Below are 19,193 nucleotides of genomic sequence, written 5' to 3'. Positions count from 1 at the left end.
CGTTCACATTCATTATTCGAAGCAATTGAGTAGTTGGTGGTGTGAAATATTTCCTTAAGAGATGCCCAGTTACAGAACCACACACTTATCCCAATACATAAAATGCTTCTACATTTGTGTAATCTTTTTCTTGTTTGTGTTTAGGGTCCTCCTGGCCCAGCTGGTCTCCAAGGTCCCATAGGTGCACCAGGTCCTGCTGTAAGTACAACTGTCCTAAAAAAACGTATGTGTGATTTCTGCAGCATCACAAACCTAACAGAAAGTCCTCTCAAATGAAAGGATATTTCCTGATTAAGACCAGACACTCCTGACTGTGTCTTCTGTGTTATAGCGTATCGATACACACATATTTTAATGACTGTTTGACTAATTGCGCGCGACACCATCTTTGCCAAAAGTGCTTTGAAAGCTTGTAGAAGAACCTATTTGTTAACAACTCATGAGCATGCAGTAACTGTTAAACCTGGGAGGAATGGACCCAGTGAATGTGTGTGTGTATGTTTGTGTTTTTTAAGGGAGGTGATGGAGAGCCTGGTCCCAGAGGTCAGCAGGGCATGTTTGGACAGAAGGGAGATGAAGGTTCCAGAGGTTTCCCTGGACCCCCTGGTCCAATCGGTCTGCAGGTCAGTGCCATTCAAACATTTGCGGGGGATATGTTTGTCATTTAACTGCTTTGCATAGCATGCTCTACAAAAATCCCCCGTTGCAATGAAAGCACTATCTGGTTTAATTGTACAAGGGGGGGGGGGGGGAAGAACACCTACACAGTCCATGCAGTTTACTCTTTGATCAGATCTGTGGTGCGTTTTGTATGTTAACTTAGCCATTAGCCCCAAAGATTCCATCTACTGCCTTTATTTCCTAGCAACACCATCTACTGTTGCCACATGAGAAAAAGGCATTATCATCTGTGCTACATTTTGCTTTTTGTAGTTAACGGTGTAAGGTAACCAAGAATTTAGTTTAAGCCCCAATGAAAATAATAAGGATAAAAAGAAATAGATAACCTTGATGTACACACAACCAATCCATGCTACAGCTGGGCTTAATGATGTTTTCATCACTGTAATAATAATCTAACGAGATAGGTCTTTCCTCTCTTTAGTAGCCCATTTGTTTGTAATTATTAGTTTATTAGTGATCAACTCCTTTAGCTTAACACCATACGAGTTTACTGCAGAGATTGGGGTCTTGATGAAATTACATAAACTACTGTTCATTCTGCCAAGGTACTATCCTATCTCAGCAGGATTGTAGTCAATGGACTTTTAATTGGAAGTCATTTACTTCCCATAGCTATTCCATTAATTGTGGGGATTGACCTGCTCCAATAGTCAGTTCCTCATTGAGCACATTCACCTTGCTGCATAATTAGATGCTCAGCTAATGTTCTCAGACTAGGGGAGACCTTTCCACAGATGAGATTTCTTATTACGGCAGGAATCAGCATGCAGCTACATACACTTTTTACCCCCACAGACAGGGGCATGTGAAACAAAGCTTTGATGTATAGCGATGCCCATCATGCACAAAAGGTCAGCGAATAGTCAGTTTATGGTCCAACCACATGTAAAGGGATGCATTCTTTGATATCCTCCCTTGCAATCATACACCTTAGACTAATGACAAACTGCCTCTGAATTAAAAACACACACACACACACACACACACACACACACACACACACACACACACACACACACACACACACACACAAACACAGAGAAGGCGAAAAAGGGTACAGCTATTTAATCATGGCAATTACTGGAAGAAATGTCAGGGATCAAACGCACATATGAGGTCTTGACCAAGCGGCTAATTTACCATGCATGAGTGAGCTAGATCTATGTCTGGACCTTTTGTGCGAAGATGAAACCTTCACTGACTACAAAAGGAAAATCAAAACCAAGAAGAGTCTTGTATTACATGTTAGCGGAGCCGGGGAAAGCATTGTAGAATAAAATGATCTGCCTGAGTATTGATAGGGGAGCTTAAAACCTGCTGACATCCAAATGTGAAAATGTCAGATACATGAGTTCTTCACTATGAAAATATATTTCATGGTTATGTTTGACTTTTCAATGCATGGCATGCTTGCCCTTCTATGCCTTGTACCTCATTCAAAGAGCTATGGATAAATATTGAGATGACTCCTTGTTCAGTGTCATCACTGAATTTCACTGCTCCTTGTTCTGTTAGTCCTCTTCAGTTTGCCTGCACAACATTGTCTGTTTTTGAAGGTCTCCTGTTCAGTTAATCTAGTAGGACTTGTTCTTGACCTTGCTCAGCATATATTCATTGAATATTTTATTGAACAGATAATAGGACTAGACTGCAGCTAAAACATGGATTCAAAATGATTCATTTATGCATGTTCTGGCCCTGGAAGATATTAAATATTTGAGTGCATCACTACAATTATTCTCGCAGTCAAATCAAAGTTGAAAATATCAAGCAGTTACAGCTGATGTGAATGCATGTAAAAGCAAAAACATTTTTAAATCAATAAGATAACAATTGCTTATTCATGCAACAGCATCTTGTGCTCATATGATGATTAATTTCTTCACTGATGATTAAACTCTATTGGGTTTTGTTATCCCCAGGGGCTTCCTGGACCTCCTGGTGAGAAGGGAGAGAACGGTGATGTTGGCCCCATGGTAAGACACTCATCTGCTTCTTGCCAACACTTTTATAATTGTTTAATGCACTTTAAAAACACTGTGTTTTTTTCTACAGGGCCCTCCCGGTCCCCCTGGTCCCAGAGGTCCTCAGGGTCCTAGTGGAGCTGATGTATGTATGCATACGTTTGATAACAGATACAGTTATATTTTCTTAGTTTACCGGTTGTGTTTATGACTGTGACATAAGGTTAAACTACATCGTTACTGGCCATAGCTCACCTGTCTTAACTGGTGTCGCCTTGATATCATCAAGTGTACCCCATTACCAAATAGAGGATGACTCATCTCTTTCTTCATTTCCTGCTACAGGGTCCCCAAGGCCCTCCAGGTGGTGTGGGCCCCATGGGATCAGTTGGCGAGAAGGTAAGAGTCACAACTTGGCAACCCAGGGTGTTTGTAGCCTGCCTGATGGGACGTTTGTCAATGAGAATGAAATACTGCTGGCCAACTCAATCCAGCCCCCTTTGCTACAACCAGCAGGCTTTCCCCTTCATAAACCCAGGCTTTCTGTCCGACTCAGTGCCATGACACTAGTAATGTCCATTTTACTGCAGGCTCCTGCACTATAAGTGCTTTATGCCTTAGCATGTCAGTTAAATGAGTCTGGAATATGAAAAATGAAGGGCTACCAACTTTTAAAAGGGGCACAGTTGCTGTATAAACTGCTGTAATAGAATTAGTAAAGTTATATGACTGTCTTTTGCTGATATGGATAACTGTTGGAACCATCTTAGTGTATAGCTTTTAAATAACTTGATGTGAATTTGAAAGCCTTCCATGTGGAGGGTAAAGGTTTCTCTGTCCAGACTCTGACATTTGTCTGACCACAGGGCGAACAAGGTGAGGCCGGAAACCCAGGACAACCCGGAGAGGCTGGAACTGGGGTAAGTGAGACTGTTTGTCAATCTGGATATTTGTTCCAGGAATAACTCATGTTTGTGTTCCTTTATGTATGTTTATGCCATCATGTTTATGTATATGTGTGTGTTTATAGCTTACGTATGACATTTTTTAGATTCGTAGTCTTTAACATACCACTCACATTTCAAATGATTATTTACAGCTGTCCTTTATAAAAAAAAATACCCGCTCTTTACTCTACAATACTTAAAAGTACACCCCACTAAGGTTGGTAAAATGTAATTTTGTTGCAGCGGGGTAGTTAACAGTATCAGCAACAACAGCAATATACATTTGAAGTTTATCGGCATGAAAACAGATGCTTAATGGATAGCTTAAGGCACATATAGAGCAAAATCCAATCTGACGAGAAGGCTTTTTTTTTCCTTCAGTGTGCCACTGTGTATTCATCACACTGAAAGTAATTTCTCCTCAAATTGAGGCTGCTAGTTCATCTCAGCATGGCTCTTCTGCTTTGCACACCATGTCCACATGGCCTGCCAAATTGAGTCTCTTCCCAGACTCTTAAGACATAATTACCAGGAGGATATGCTGTGGTGCTTCTGTCTTAAAGAACGGTGATTGCAGTTGGCATAAAAACAACACACCTTATTTGTAGGGCTTTAATTTATACCCTATTTTGATAGCCACAATGGTGCAGAAGTGAATGATAAACAAAGTTGTGTAAGTCCTCTTCAATACCATGTTTGTAGATTGTTCGAATTAGTGTTTGTTATGGTGATATGTAAACAATTCTAAAGATTGCATGTGCATTTACCATATCCAGGTGCATGCTTGTGTAATTACCCAACAGAGATTTATTTGATTAGCTTTTTTAACTTTTACCAAACACCATTGATGGCTCTATTTGCTCTGCTGTGTCATTTATCAGTATTGAGGCACAACAGCAGATTGGAAAGATGGCCTATCTCCAGTGGGAGTGGAGCATGATTACAGGCATTCATAATGTCCCCTGCTAGTTTTCCAGCAAACTGCTGGTGTCATTGACATTGCCAAAGTCAGTGTGCAGCTTACGTCTCAATGAAAAGCACAGCTCCGCCCATAGCCTTTCAGTTATCCTTAGAGTCATTCTACATTGAAGTGTTACATTAGGTTCTAATGGCATTGGGACAATAATTAGTCAATAAATCCTAGCTATACAATGTACTGTAGACATCATTATTGTGTGTATTAATTAGTACTCACACACATAAATGGGATGACTCATTTGACACAATATTACAATACATTGCTATGCTTATTCCCTTCATGCACCATACAAAACAGGACTGTAGAAACCCAGTAACATCATACCTAAGAGCTCATGCAGCTGAAAAATGCGTGTAGCCTTATTCCACTTCAGCGGGGTTGTGGTCCTCTGGTATTCACACTGATATCCGCTTTGAATCCAACATTCGCTCAGCAGGCTGTGTCCACACATCAGTTTATACCCAGTTCAGTGTGGACTATTATTGCGGCCCCCCGTGGTACTGTACTGATGAATGTCCTCGTTTACCCCCCACTACTACAGGGGCCTAAAGGCGAGAGAGGAGAGAAAGGAGAGGGTGGCCCCCCTGGAGCTGCTGGACCTGCCGGTGCCAAAGGACCCCCTGGAGATGACGGTCCAAAGGGTAACCCTGTAAGTCTGCCAAATACTCTCACAATCACCAAAGAGCCTTCTCCAGCGCTCAGTCGAACAGGCTCAAATACACTGCTTAAAGGAAACTTCCCCAGCCTTGAATCAGGCAATTTTATCCCAGAACATATTCAAGAGCTAAAAAGCCTTTTTATTGACAGAGTTTACATGTTATGCTGCATGCTAAGGGATGCAGTGAGGCTTTTTATCATGGATTTGCAAAATCACCATCATTCCATCAACATGCCTTCAATGGTTGTCATCGGATGCACCTAGAACCATGACAGCCTTAATTACTGACATCTCCTTAATACCAGTAGCCAGGGAAAAGATGTCTCAATTGCAGCGCCTCAGGCTACTACTGTTACACTGATGCATTCCTTTTATCTTGCAGGGTCCTGTTGGATTCCCTGGAGACCCTGGGCCTCCTGGAGAGCCAGGTGTTGCTGTAAGTATGAAATATTGTAGCCATGTTTACTTTATACAGGCTCATGTATTTTCACATTATACATTATGTTAACTCCATTAATGAAGCAATAAGGTATAGGATAAATATTTTGATTGGCAGACATTTTCTAACCAGCTCATCCCTCTTTTACAGGGAACTGATGGAGAGGCAGGAGAGAAAGGAGAGGATGGGGAGGCTGGACAGGCGGTAAGTTGCTTTTTCCCGAATATTTGGCCAGAACAAATGACTGCATGAGTATACAACATGTACTTCATATGATTCAGTTAAGGGAAACTCTACAAACACCTTATATAATGTAACTTTTCAATGCTACTTTACCACCAAAAGTGGACTGCAGTCATAGCTGTGATCACATCTAGTCAGTAAATAAGTAATACTGCAGCAATTGAATTCATGATATGTAGTCCATTCTCTGGGGTGTAAGGTAAATAGACTTATCTGCTTTGCAGATTCATGGAATGTCATTAGAAATAAAACCCAGTAATGTCCTTGCTCTGTGCAAAGCGCTATGATTCACAACTCTCAATTAGCATTCATGAATTTAAATGAGCCTTTATCAATGCCACAAAAATGATTTTATTTACTCCATGATGTTACATATTTCAGTTTTGAATGAATGCATGTTCATGAACTCTGATTGAACACTGAAATGGAATACAGTGTTTGGAAAGATATATTAAAATCGGTTGTAATCTTTCAGTATGATGGCACAGTGCTATTTAAGAGGAAGCTATATCTATCCTTGAGTTATTTGTGATTAACATCTAACTGTGTCCTATAAAACAGCTGGAAATACTGCCTTGACTTGTCAGAACTACCAAATATTTACCAGTGCGAATGAAAAAAAATTGGCTTGATTGCTTGTAATTACCTCACATAATTGGAAGAGAGTGTGTCAGGAAGCACAGTATGTATCATTTCAGGCAGTTAAGTGCCTTATCCGACTTTGAGTATTGGCTCTACGCTTCTGGACGATCCTGGTCGAAAATTCCCCAATGTCAATATGCTCTCTTTGTTATTGTCCTTTTGGCAGAAAAAGGGGAGATTTGGTGAAGCATGCTGGTATCTCCAAATTCATATCAGCACTGACTCATTTTCTAACACAACTTGTTTTTGTGTCTCTAATAGCATCCTCCTGTCTCTTTTGTGTTTTCAGGGACCTCCAGGTCCATCAGGAGAATCTGGCCCACCTGGACCACCTGGCAAAAGAGTAAGTGTGATGCCATCAAAACATCCCAAGATAGACCAGTCTGACTGTGGCATATTATCAATGCGTGAGTGAGTTGTTTTGATATGAAATGTGTTACTGACCAAAGCTTTCATCAGTGTTATAAACATGACTCAATGAGCCCAAGCTAAAAAACATAGCTCTATTTTAAAATAGATGCAGGTTGTGTGTATCTGTTGGCATTGTAATCGGACTCTGTAGCCAACAGACCCGTATCCCACTTTGCTTTACAACAACTCCTCCTCAAGAACTCCATCTTGGCAGAAAAGCAGGAGAGATTCATTTTCATTAAAAGTAGAGTGGGGAAAGCAAAGTGGGAGATTTCAGGGGTCACGGCGTTGCGCTGTCTGCAAAAGAAATCCCCCTTAAAGCCTGTTGAGAAATGAATGGCAGGATGTGAAAGTCTTGAATCTTTTTTTCAGCAAGAAATTGAAAAGGCTTTCCAAAGTAGCTGGAACAAAAGAGCCTTGGGTCCAAACTCATTACGCCCTTGTGGCTGTGGGAAGAAAGCGAAAGAGATATAGCAAGTCTGACACATTATTGATCCATGGCTGCTGGACTGACAGTTAGAGCAAAACAAAGGCATAACATAGACCAGCTAAAGTTGTTAGGAGGTTATGACAGGAGAAAGAGGGGGCTTTTGGATTTCTCACCAAAAGATTAATTAGTTAAAATAAAAACTTTTGATGTGATTTTTTTAAGTGGATAATACTTTAAGAACTACTTTCACAGTTATGAAAAACGAGTTACCAAATGAAAAGTGTATGTTTCTATGATGTTTACTCTCACTGTATCCAGCAACCTCCAGTATGAGTTTGAGATAACTGAAATCAAAGCCAGTAAGCTGCTGTTTGAATGCACACATCTGAAGTTAAACATTAATATATTTCCAATATGATGTGAAGCTCTAAGTCCACATGGAAATGAGCTGCTACTCTCCTGAATTTGAAAGAAAAAGTCACAATCTCAAATGACTGACTGCATTTCAAAGAAAGACTCATAGGCTCAGTCCAATGGGAGAAGAACATGTCTTGCATTTTAAAACCAGAGTTGATTGCTTTTCTAATGTGCCCAATGAAATTTGCATTTTGAGCATTTAGCATGGTATCAGCATATGCTGCAGCTAAATGGCCAAGGGATTATGGTAAAGAATAGGGCTATTTTATCACTCATAGGTCTTTAATCGCTTAGGGAAAAAATAGGACCTAAGATGAATCCTGCTGCTCCCCGAGAGGTGCTTCTCTAGAATACATAACAGCAGGAGTTGCTTAGGATCTGGTGGCCCTTTTTGTGTCCTCTCATCTTTTTGCCTGTAGAAAAATGCAACAGTCTCTCTCCAGCACAGACTATGATTCTGAATAAGTTCATTTAGTATAACAGCCAATAGTATTCAATCTCATTTGCTAAGGCCTTAATGCTTAAATTGCATTCAACTTTGCTTCATTAAAAAGTTATGAGTCTTATCTGGCTTTAATTCTACTTCTTAAATGTTTACCCTTTTATCCAATTTCAGTAACTGATAGCAATTGTACGCATTTAAGACACACCTGATGCTGCAGAGCCAAACAAAAGGCGCTCTCGCAACCTTGAAAAGAGAACGCACCTACACAAAGACTCTAGCTGCGTTATATCATACTACACTTGAGATGGCTCTTTGGGCTGAGAGCAAGCCTCCCCACCAGTAAGAGGCACACGTCAGGAGAAGATGAAAGCTCCAAGACAGGGGGCGAACCCACATTATAGACTCTCAGTCAATAGCACTCAGGCTTCAGTCGGCCAAAGATGAGAGAGGAATTTGGATGAAGAGCAGTTCTGAAGAGGGACGACTGGAGGTGGATCTAACCAGACAAACAAGACAACCTGACATCCCATGGCACGGTTCATGAACGGAAACGACAGGGGGCTGTCGTGATGACCTTACTAAATTTCTAGTGGTGATGATCATCCCTTGTTGGGGACCATGAAACTAAATATTGTGAAAGGTCAATGCTGAACATTTACTTGTTTGCCCGGTCGTGTACAGTTAGTTTGTGTTGATGCTGTGTTGAAGTGCTAACGCAGTGTCCTCTCCTCCTCAGGGACCTCCGGGGGCTGCTGGTGCAGAGGGCAGGCAAGGAGAGAAAGGCGCTAAGGTAACAAAATCAATTCATCCTCCGCACAGTAGAGTCCTCTCAGCAAGTCCCCCAACCCCCCTCAGCGTTCCCTCTCTTGAATTAAAAGTGCTAAAATGTCAAAGTAATTTAACCCCACACACATTAAAAGGAAATGTATGGATCCAGCCTATTTAAAGGAAACTAAGACACACTTGTTTCTTACATTGTGCTGTAACTGTATTTCTATTCTAACAAAAAGGGGCCCTCAGGTATTCAGAGCTATCCTATTTGTTCTTCTTTTCGTCTAAATCAGAGCCTAAATCAAGTGTTCCTGAGTTAACACGTGTTTTACAACAATTTCCTGGTTTCATAGTCTAGATCTAAACACATGTTGGTTTGTGCAGAAGCTCACTCAGATATAAGCAGCTGGTGCATGCTGAGTATATTCAAACTGACTGCTCAAACATACCTCTCTACTTCCATTCTGGGTACATCAGTATGGATTCAAAACTTAAGTTTCTAGTACACTATGCTTCTATATTATATAACCTTTTTCACTCTCAGTGTACATATGCAACACTAAGTAAAGTAGTTTTAACACTTTGCAGTAAGCCTGTAATCTTGAAACACCTTGCAGCTCATGCTTGGCGTCTTATTTCCATGAGCTGTGTTTGTCTCTGTGCATATTGATGTGGTTCAGATTAAAGGCAGCTGAGGCAAACTGATCCTGAGGCCATACAATATGTTCATGAACCTGAAATATAAACATTATACGATGTAGCATCATATATTATTGTGTGTGTGCCAGAACCTCAGTTGGAGGAGCATGAGCACTCCTGCACATTTGATATCTTACACTCTTGTATACTTGTCCCTATCCACCCCATCTTCACACTGCATACTGTCTCAGCAGAACTTAAAGCTACAAGCAGCCTGCCGCTGAATCCCGATAAAAATACTCTGAGATACAGAGGCTCCAAAGAAACCCTGAAAACAACAAATGATGTGTTTGTTCAAAGCTGCAGAATTTGGTCGGTTCTGTTTGATAAGAAAACCGTAAAAAAAATCCAAATGAATAAAGACATAAATGTAATCAAATTTAAATCATTCTGAAAAATATGAAAACAATACATCAGGTTTAGTCTACTTCTTATACTTTTCATCATGCTTTGACCACATTTGTATACAGGGTGAAGCAGGACTTGAGGGTCCAGCAGGTAAAACCGGACCAGTTGGACCCCAGGGACCCTCAGGAAAGCCTGGTCCAGAAGGTCTGCGTGGAATCCCTGGCCCTGTGGTAAGTCTGAACTACAACAGTAATCTTCCGCTGTGATACAATATTTTACAATCCAGCTCCACTCTCAAACAAACATGCACAAACACAGACACACACATACAGTGTACGCATAAAAAGGAACTGCTTAGGCATGATGATAGACTTCATGGAATAATCAATACGCCCATTTGGCTTTTACTTTAGTTTCGCTTGTTTATTCCACACACTTTTTCCCCTGTTTGGGCTATTAATCATCGTGCTGAGCACAGCAAATCAATGGCAGGCCGGAGAAAATACAGCAAGCTATAATGCTCACTGCAATTTAATGCCTTTTCACAGGGTGAACAAGGACTGCCTGGAGCCCCAGGACAAGATGGTCCACCTGGTCCTATGGTTAGTATGCGTAACTTCTTGCTCTCTCTCCCCTTTTCTCACAATTTCTCACTAGTTATTAACCATTTGGATTTGGAATAGTTTTATAGAGGTTTGACAAACAGAACTGTCCCTTTAAGTCATCTCATTAAAACATTGATGGTTTCCTATGTTTCTCTTTATGGAATATGCCTCTTCTTGTTTCATCTCGTGTTTCTTTGTCCTTATTGCCTAATTTTCTGACATGTTTTGTCTTGCTAGTTGTGCATTTGATATCCTCTCTTTTTTTTTTTCTATGTGAAATTGAGTTTGTACTTCTGCTATTGTTGTTTAGGGTCCTCCTGGCCTTCCTGGTTTGAAAGGAGATCCTGGGTCTAAAGGTGAAAAGGTGAGTGTAACCCCATTTTCTTGTCACTGACTGCAGCTGATTACATTTCCCAGGTTCCAAATAGTCTGGACAATAAACACAAACAGTGAAAGGACTCTGCACACAGCTTCCAAATCTTTGCAATTGATCAATGCACATCTTTTAGTATTACAAAGCAGTGATGATCATAGCACTTATGTTAACATTATGGAAACCAAATTAGTTTTAACCTTACTTTAAGAGAAAACCTCTCAACAGGATTGAATATGCAGCTGAATGTGATGTATCACTCTAATCCGTCTAATCTTTTCTTTGCTATTATTCTACGCTGCCACCGTCATATTTTCTGTTGAAATATAACTGCAGAGCATATTCAGACAGCACACATTACTCTATCTAAATTGCCTCCCACACACTGACATGATGGCATGAGAGAGAGCGGTTTAGAGCACACAGAAGTGGCGCGCTGTTGTGCGTTTATAATGCTGTCAAATCTTTGGGCCTGGTTTAAACTTGCCTACTTCAAATTCATCATCTTTGTGTTGTGGATTGTTTGTGTTTTTTTGAGTGTTTCTCCTGTGTCGTTTGCTGGAGAGACATTTCAATTTAATACCTGAGTATTTGTATGGTAATGGAACTCACCCTTCCCAGCCTCCCATGTGCGTTAAGTGTTATGAAAGAAAGCCATTACAGTTTTTACCATGTGGGAAATGTATGCAAGGGCTTTAAAGTTTGAGGACATTGCTGTTACACTTCAATCTTATTTGTGTTTGCACATTTGTGTTCGTCCTACAGGGTCATCCAGGTTTGATTGGTCTGATCGGACCCCCTGGTGAGCAAGGAGAGAAGGGCGACCGAGGTTTGCCCGGACCCCAAGGTTCTCCCGGAGGCAAGGGTGACGGTGTAAGTAATAATGACTCCGTACCCACATTGGTCCTCAAGCCATTTGCCCTTCACATCTTGCCCTTCCTCTGTGGCTCATGGGTCTTTCCACAATCCCTGTTGACTGAAACACACTGCAGTGCGGCGCAGCTCCCCAGCATGCACTGCTTCTCTGTACTCTCAATTACCTCAATGATCAAACATTCTGTTGGTTTTAACTTTTGGCAGATTGGATTATAAAGAATGTTGGGAAGGATAAAACTATACTTATTATGTATGTTTGAAGGAAATCAGATATTTTTCTTAATGTCCCCACACTGTTTGCCGATGAGCTTCTTTAACACTGCCAACACAGAATTGTTTTTTGCACTTGCTTAGATGGTATTCACTTTCTGTGTATTTGATGCCTGCCCTGATAATATAACTGCATGGTGGAAAACACTGAAAAGGTTTCCTTCTGAACTAAAGCATTAAAGTCAGCCACTGAGCCCTCCATAAAAACAGGCAGCAGTCCTGAAAGAAGGTTAAGGCTCAGTCTGGATAAGGACTGATGACAGCCTTCATCCATTTTTAAATAAACATTGCAGCATGACTGAATATGCTATTCTGTCCTGCTGTGGCCCTTGGACTGCCCTAGCTTAGTGATTTAAGATGATGGGTTGGATTAAGTATCTAGAGATTAAGCCTAATGAAATCATAATGACCCCTTTGTCAGGGCACAGACTTCAGAAAAGTTTTCACTCAGTTTACCATTTCTATTTTAGACTCGAAATAAATGGGCCTCATAATGTTTGGTATTAATTCCTGACAAAATTGAGCTATCAGATTGTGAATTGCTGGGTTCAAAGAAACAAAATCTTGCAAGTGTAGTGATTGGCCGTCTCTTGATGGCTGAAATCAAGATTTATTCTCATCTCAGTAATAAGAAAAAAGCTCATTCTGCTTTTATTCAGCTCATAAACTAATCTCCCTTCCACATCATGTGCCAAAATTATATCTTTGTATTACACTCATTATTGAAGCCTCACAATAATACTTTTCTCTCCAAATATCTTCTTTTCCCAGGGTGTCAGTGGATCTTCTGGTCCTCTTGGTCCTCCAGGTCCCCCTGGTCTGCCTGTAAGTATTTTACTGATTCAGTCGTTCAATCTACACTGATGATGGAATGAATTTCCTAAATTGCTGTGCTTCTGTCCTGTCTTGTGCAGGGTCCTCAAGGTCCCAAGGGATCCAAGGGTTCATCTGTGAGTACAATCGAGTTTTTAAAGACATCCTTTCACTGTGTGTCCCAGTATGAGACCCCCCTCATATTGTTTTCACCCTCATAACATAAGTCCTATTATGATTTGTTGTCACAGTACACCCGTATTTACACAAGTGGTAACCCATCTGCCTTGACTATAAAGCATTTCTAGGCAGCTCCTTTTGTTTTAAAGGTGCTACATAAATAAAGGTACGAGTACATTTGATTTATTTTGGTTAACATGTTTCTTTTCTCTCAGGGTCCGGCTGGTGCAAAGGGAGACCTTGGTTCCATCGGTCCTCCTGGTCCTCCTGTGAGTAGTTAAGACTACTACTGTTGTCTCTTTTCCCATGATGTAGTATTTTGTCTCTACTGTAGTATTGCACAACATTAAAGGTCTGTCTTATTTCATTAAACCTTATCTACAGGGCCCTCCTGGTGAAGTTATCCAGCCCCTGCCCATCCAGTCCCCTAAGAAGACCAAGCGCTCCAGTGACATGCAGTCAGACGCAGCTGCTATCATCATGGACTACGGCGAGGGCATGGAGGACATCTTCGGCTCACTCAACAACCTCAAACAAGACATCGAGCGCATGAAATACCCCATGGGCACAGAAAACAATCCTGCCAGGACATGCAAGGACCTGCAGCTCTGCCACCCAGAGTTCCCTGATGGTAAGCTGAACCAAAGCAGGAGTGTGTGAGTTTAGAGAAAAAGCTAGTAGACATTTTATATAACAACACAGGCCACAGTGAAAATCACAAAGACAGGCTGCAGCAGAGAAGACCTTCATTCAATCTGAAGGAATCAAGACGCTTTGATTTTCTCAACTATTGTTGTTCATCAATACACGTGTTTATCAAAAAAAATGAGACTCAAGTGAAAGAAACAAACTCAACTTTGTTGAAATGAGTGGCTGTAAACACTGCCCTGAGAAGATTAGAACAGTTCCCTTTTTGTTTTGTACTTTTGGTTCGTCTACATTTGTAAATAGAGATAGAATCGGAGGATGAAACCCTCTTTATTAGTCACATACATGCACACAGCAGAGCACACACAGTGAAATTGGTCCTCTGCATTTAACCCATCCTAGTACTAGGAGCAGTGGGCAGCTATTGTGCAGCGCCCGGGGAGCAATGGGGAGGGGGGATTGGAGGTGTCCGGTACCTTGCTCAAGGGCACCACAGCAGGGCTTAGGGGGTGAACTGGGACCTCTCCAAGTAGCAGTCTACTTTCCATATTTCATATCTGTTCGGGGACTTGAACCGGCGACCCTACGATTCCCAGTCCAAGCCCCTACTGACTGAGCCACTGCTGGACCTAACTGAACCCAACTGAACTTTATTGAAGCAATTTGACCTCTGGGCCCTCAGTTTACTTAGTACAATTAAGAGTGGTTGACATGCAAGGTGAAGCAATGAGGATAATACAAGCTGTGTGGTTTGGTTTAAGTTTATCATTATTTATTTGACATAGTTGAGGAGAATATTTAGAAAATTGCTGCACAAAAGGTATACCTGATCAGGCGTAAAAGCAACTTATCCAGCAGTTTATAAGCCATGACAAAGATAATGGAATTACTGTTTAGGAATTCTAGCATGCCTTCGTTTGAAAAGGAGCGTTAAGCCAATTTCTGTGGACATAAGTGAAACAGGATGTTTGAGTGTGCCTGCTTCTCCTTAGGCGAGTACTGGATTGATCCAAACCAAGGCTGCTCTGGGGATTCCTTCAAAGTCTACTGTAACTTCACCGCCGGAGGCGAAAGCTGCATCTATCCTGATAAGAAGTCTAATGTAGTAAGTGACTTTGGATTGTACCCATAGGATTCACAACCTTATAATCATCATTCATCAAATATTAGGACATCATGAAATCCAACATCCACAAACAGCAAAGCACTCGGCTGAAGTTGGATTTGCTTCAGGGCTAAGCTTAGACAGATGTGATATTCACCAAAAGGTGAAAACAGTATTCCAAAAATATTCAAATAGTACACATATTTATTTCCTGCTCCTACATTATAAACTTTCCTTGAGGCTTTACTTTATTCAACAAGACATTAGCCCTCATGTCCATGATCTCATATCTAATTGTCATGAGTATGACAAGTCTGGTATTAATGTGATTTGCTTTTCACAGGTCAAAATATCTTCATGGCCCAAAGAACTTCCTGGAAAATGGTTCAGTGAATTTAAGCGTGGTCAAATAGTAAGTATTTTTTCCTCTTCTTTCATCCAGCCCGTTGAGTTTACTGCACAACACAGCCCCATTCACTTAGTGCTGAACTGGATGGATTGCTCCATCTCCTATTTCCCTGCATTCCCCTTTGTACCTGTTCAAGGACACTGCAAAACGGCACGGAGCTGCATATATATTCTAATAGCAGCTTTACGCCTGAAATTGTGATGCAGCGACTAAAGATGCCTCCCAAAAAGACATTTAAGCAGTATTAAGTTATTTAGGTAAATTCATACTTTAGGCAGAGCCAGATTATCAGGAAGAAAAAACCAATTGCTTAATTTTCAGTTTCAGTCATTACACATTTGAAACGGTTCCATATAGAAAGAGCATCCATAAATCATAACAGAGGATTCTAGAACAATGCCTCAGTATTTTATTATTCCAGGAGTCGCCTCTTTGGCCTTGAACCGTTAAACATTTTTCCAGTAAACATCAACTACTATTTATTGCAGTCAGAAATGAGAATTTGTTCCGCTCCATCGTACCATTGTCAAGCTGATGTATTTCCACACAAAACAGACTTTAACAGTCTGACGGCGACAGAGCGCTGCAAACAACCGTACATCTCCCGGTAACTTATCAAGGGCGCTTTGCATGCACATACTCAGACAAGGTTCCCACAGTTAAAGGCTCAGTCAGGGTCGCTGGTGCTCTGAGGATACTTTGACTTAAACTTTGTTGGAGAGACAAAAATACAAGTCGAAATAAGTAAAATTTCATAAAGTGAGACTTACAATTTTACCTTTGATGAACAATGAGCATTTAAACTGCCATTTATATCCGGGTTTCCTTCTCCTTTACATAGGGACCAAATATCTGTACACATTGTGCTATTCCACTGTCAATTAACCAATTAATGAAAACTCCAGATTTGATAAAGTAATGTGATAATGTTGGTTACAATTTAAGCACCAGAATAACTGATGCTTGAGTGTAGAAGTCCTCAGTCTGTGAAGTAGTTTTTGTTTTGGATTGGGGGATGTGGGCAAGAAGCCTGACTCTATCTGTGTGAGTGTGGCCTGTCTGTTTGAGCCATGTGTCTCTGTTGTACAGGGGGCTTTTATGGCAGCAACGCGTCTTCTAGTGGGCATATTCACTCCCTTTTTTCTTTTTTTAAAGATGGTTTTTGGGGGGTTTTGCCTTTAATCGGATAGGACAGTGGAGAGTGACAGGAAAGTGGGAGAGAGAGTCGGGGTGGGATCCGGAAAGGACCACGGGTCGGGAATCGAACCCGGGTCGCCAGCGTACGGTGCAGGTGCCCCAGCCAGTTGTGCCACGGCCGGGGCCCATATTCACTCTCCTGGTCAGGCAACTATTGTCAAAGCTGTTTTGGGTTTCAATGGGTTAAGAGAGGCAGCCGTGGTTAATGTTTCTCAAAACCCTGTCCAATAATGATATGAATTCATTATTGGGGGTAGGGTTAGACTTTTATACATGTTAGTAATTGATTCTATTCAGTCTTACGAACATTAATATCGCTTTTTAATTCAAGATGATGGCAAATGTTGAGGAATAATAAATCTGATAGTAGACTCATCATTCTTCTTCCCTTTAACCTGTGTTTCTCTCTCTGTTCTTCCACCATTAGCTTTCTTACGTTGACGTAGATGGAAACTCAATAAACATGGTTCAGATGACCTTCCTCAGACTACTGACAGCCTCTGCCAGGCAAAACTTCACCCTCAGCTGCCACCAGTCTGTGGCATGGCACGACGCCACCAGCAACAGCTACGACAGGTCGATGCGCTTCCTGGGCGCCAACGATGAGGAGATGTCCTACGACAACAACCCTTACATCAGGGCCCTCTCAGACGGATGTGCGGTAAGTCCAGTCCTCTGTCTCTTCCATTCAGCAGTAATGTATTCCTGAAATGAAATCACATCAGCAGTGCATCAAGAAGAATGGAAGGCTAACATTGCAGCTGATGTTTGCCCATTAATGGCTGTGACACACAAGTCTGAAGACCTAATGATTAGCATGAACATACATTTCAACGTGTGCTGTTAGGAACATGTGAGCCAATGTGTGTGTATTGTTTTGCTTGTCTAATGGGTTTCTGTGTGTGTGTGTGTGTTTGTGTGTGTCTCCCCTGTTGCAGACGAGGAAGGGCTATGGAAAGACTGTGATGGAGATTAATACTCCCAAAATCGATCAGGTTCCAATCATCGATGTCATGTTCACTGACTTTGGGGACCCCAGCCAGAAGTTTGGGTTTGAAGTTGGGCCCGTCTGCTTCCTTGGCTAAATAAAAAGAAAGAGAAAAAAAGGACTTGATGGGGCCAGAAAAGAAAGTCAAGTTGAGACGTTTTGGGTACCATCAAACCCCATTTCTAGCCCCCCACCCCTTTCTATGCCACATGCAAGTTTTGAATAAGAGATGGTGTAGCAAACATGTCTTTCCATGTATGTACGTGTAACCCAGGAAAATACTTGTTGCCCTTGTAGGGCTCGAACCACATGACTTAACCACGTTATGGAGCAAAGGTGAAGGACATTTGAACGCGTGGCAGAGGAGGGTGAATTGGAGGTAATCATCAGAGGGGTCAGGAGACATGGGGGGACACAGACCTCCTCTCTGGTTTCTCCAGGTGCTGTATGAAAACGACTTCAATGGTGCTTGTTCAAACACACAAAAAATATAAAGAGGTGCTAAGAAAGAAGGTGTATTTTGATAATAATAAAAAAAACTGTAATTATTATTTTGTACAATACTGTTCTTTCTGAATCCACTTTCAAAACTTGCATGTGTATGTGATTCTGCTTCCGGCTCTTTAATTTCAATGTTGGTTCAAAGTTATACAGTGTAAGTTAAAGACATCATTCAATCGAATACATTTATAATTCTGATATTTTTTTGTTCAACACATACTGTGTATTTGTCATGAAGCAAATAAATTGAGCATTCAAACAATTCTCTATTGCTAAATTAGACTGTATTCCCTTTGTATATATTGACAGTCCAAAGCTTGAGGTTATTCGCTATTTTGCCCTTAAGAAACAACTGGAAGTAACACACCAGCCCGTACACGGCAACATCTCCCACTAATGTTGTGATCCTGTGCTTGTAGGAAGCAATCATGGCATTCATTTTTCCTTTATTTAATTCTATTTGTTGTTTTTTTTTCTGTTTTGTTTTCTGACAGGCTTTTTATTTTGGTCGTATACCTCAAACTTTCTTGATAACCTGTAAGATGCAAGGATGATATGCCCTGTATATACCTTGGTTAAGCAATTAAGTTTATATATTTTGGGTGGGGATTTTTTTTAAGAGAGAAATACGTTAACTGTTAGACATCCACTGTTCAAATCCTTCTGTGAATGCAATGAGAAGCCCTTTAGGTGACCCATTTTTGTAACTAAAATGAGAAAATGTTTTAATGTGCTTTTTATAGTTCATTTAAATATTAAAAACTGGATTCTAAACAACAGTGAACTGAATGTCTCAATGGTTTGTGTAAGATCTACCTACTGTACATACTTTAAATCAAGGATATGATAATTCAACTAAGACTGGGCTGGTGCAATTGCATCTCTTGAAACCAATAAAGACATCTTACATAAGTTCCTTTCATTCTGAGTACATAATGAGTAAAGTCTCCTTTTTTTCAATAGTTAAAAACTTCAATCTTATTTAAGCAATTTCATATTTGCTTCTTTTCTCAGGATCACCGAGAAGGAATAGCTATGGATTTGATCTTTATTTCCCTTTGTATCTCAGTGTAATAAGTGCCTATTCAAGAAGCACACACATTAGGCCATTTAACTTCACAGGAGAAGTGATTTCTTTTTTCATTCCGAGG

At 40.8% G+C, this 19,193-nt stretch overlaps 1 protein-coding gene across 4 annotated transcripts in view; it reads left to right on the top strand.

The window, feature by feature from the left end:
* col11a1a (collagen, type XI, alpha 1a) overlaps positions 1–18,959 on the top strand; it is a 66,689-nt gene extending 47,730 nt beyond the window's left edge. For all 4 annotated transcript variants that reach the window (XM_063873975.1, XM_063873973.1, XM_063873974.1 and 1 more), the window contains 23 exons: positions 145–198; positions 516–623; positions 2,607–2,660; positions 2,740–2,793; positions 2,994–3,047; positions 3,515–3,568; positions 5,116–5,223; positions 5,615–5,668; positions 5,822–5,875; positions 6,846–6,899; positions 8,996–9,049; positions 10,200–10,307; positions 10,626–10,679; positions 10,993–11,046; positions 11,821–11,928; positions 12,973–13,026; positions 13,116–13,151; positions 13,410–13,463; positions 13,579–13,825; positions 14,835–14,947; positions 15,291–15,359; positions 16,981–17,214; positions 17,492–18,959. In XM_063873975.1, the coding sequence (XP_063730045.1) occupies positions 145–198; positions 516–623; positions 2,607–2,660; positions 2,740–2,793; positions 2,994–3,047; positions 3,515–3,568; positions 5,116–5,223; positions 5,615–5,668; positions 5,822–5,875; positions 6,846–6,899; positions 8,996–9,049; positions 10,200–10,307; positions 10,626–10,679; positions 10,993–11,046; positions 11,821–11,928; positions 12,973–13,026; positions 13,116–13,151; positions 13,410–13,463; positions 13,579–13,825; positions 14,835–14,947; positions 15,291–15,359; positions 16,981–17,214; positions 17,492–17,638 (1,980 nt within the window). In that variant the 3' untranslated portion in view covers positions 17,639–18,959. The remainder of the gene's footprint in view (positions 1–144; positions 199–515; positions 624–2,606; positions 2,661–2,739; positions 2,794–2,993; positions 3,048–3,514; positions 3,569–5,115; positions 5,224–5,614; positions 5,669–5,821; positions 5,876–6,845; positions 6,900–8,995; positions 9,050–10,199; positions 10,308–10,625; positions 10,680–10,992; positions 11,047–11,820; positions 11,929–12,972; positions 13,027–13,115; positions 13,152–13,409; positions 13,464–13,578; positions 13,826–14,834; positions 14,948–15,290; positions 15,360–16,980; positions 17,215–17,491) is intronic.
* The last annotated feature ends 234 nt before the right edge of the window (positions 18,960–19,193 follow it).

This window comes from Eleginops maclovinus, chromosome 21, assembly GCF_036324505.1.
Source record: "Eleginops maclovinus isolate JMC-PN-2008 ecotype Puerto Natales chromosome 21, JC_Emac_rtc_rv5, whole genome shotgun sequence".
In the NCBI taxonomy this organism is placed as follows: Eukaryota; Metazoa; Chordata; class Actinopteri; order Perciformes; family Eleginopidae; genus Eleginops; species Eleginops maclovinus.
This window is presented reverse-complemented; position numbering and strand designations above follow the sequence as displayed.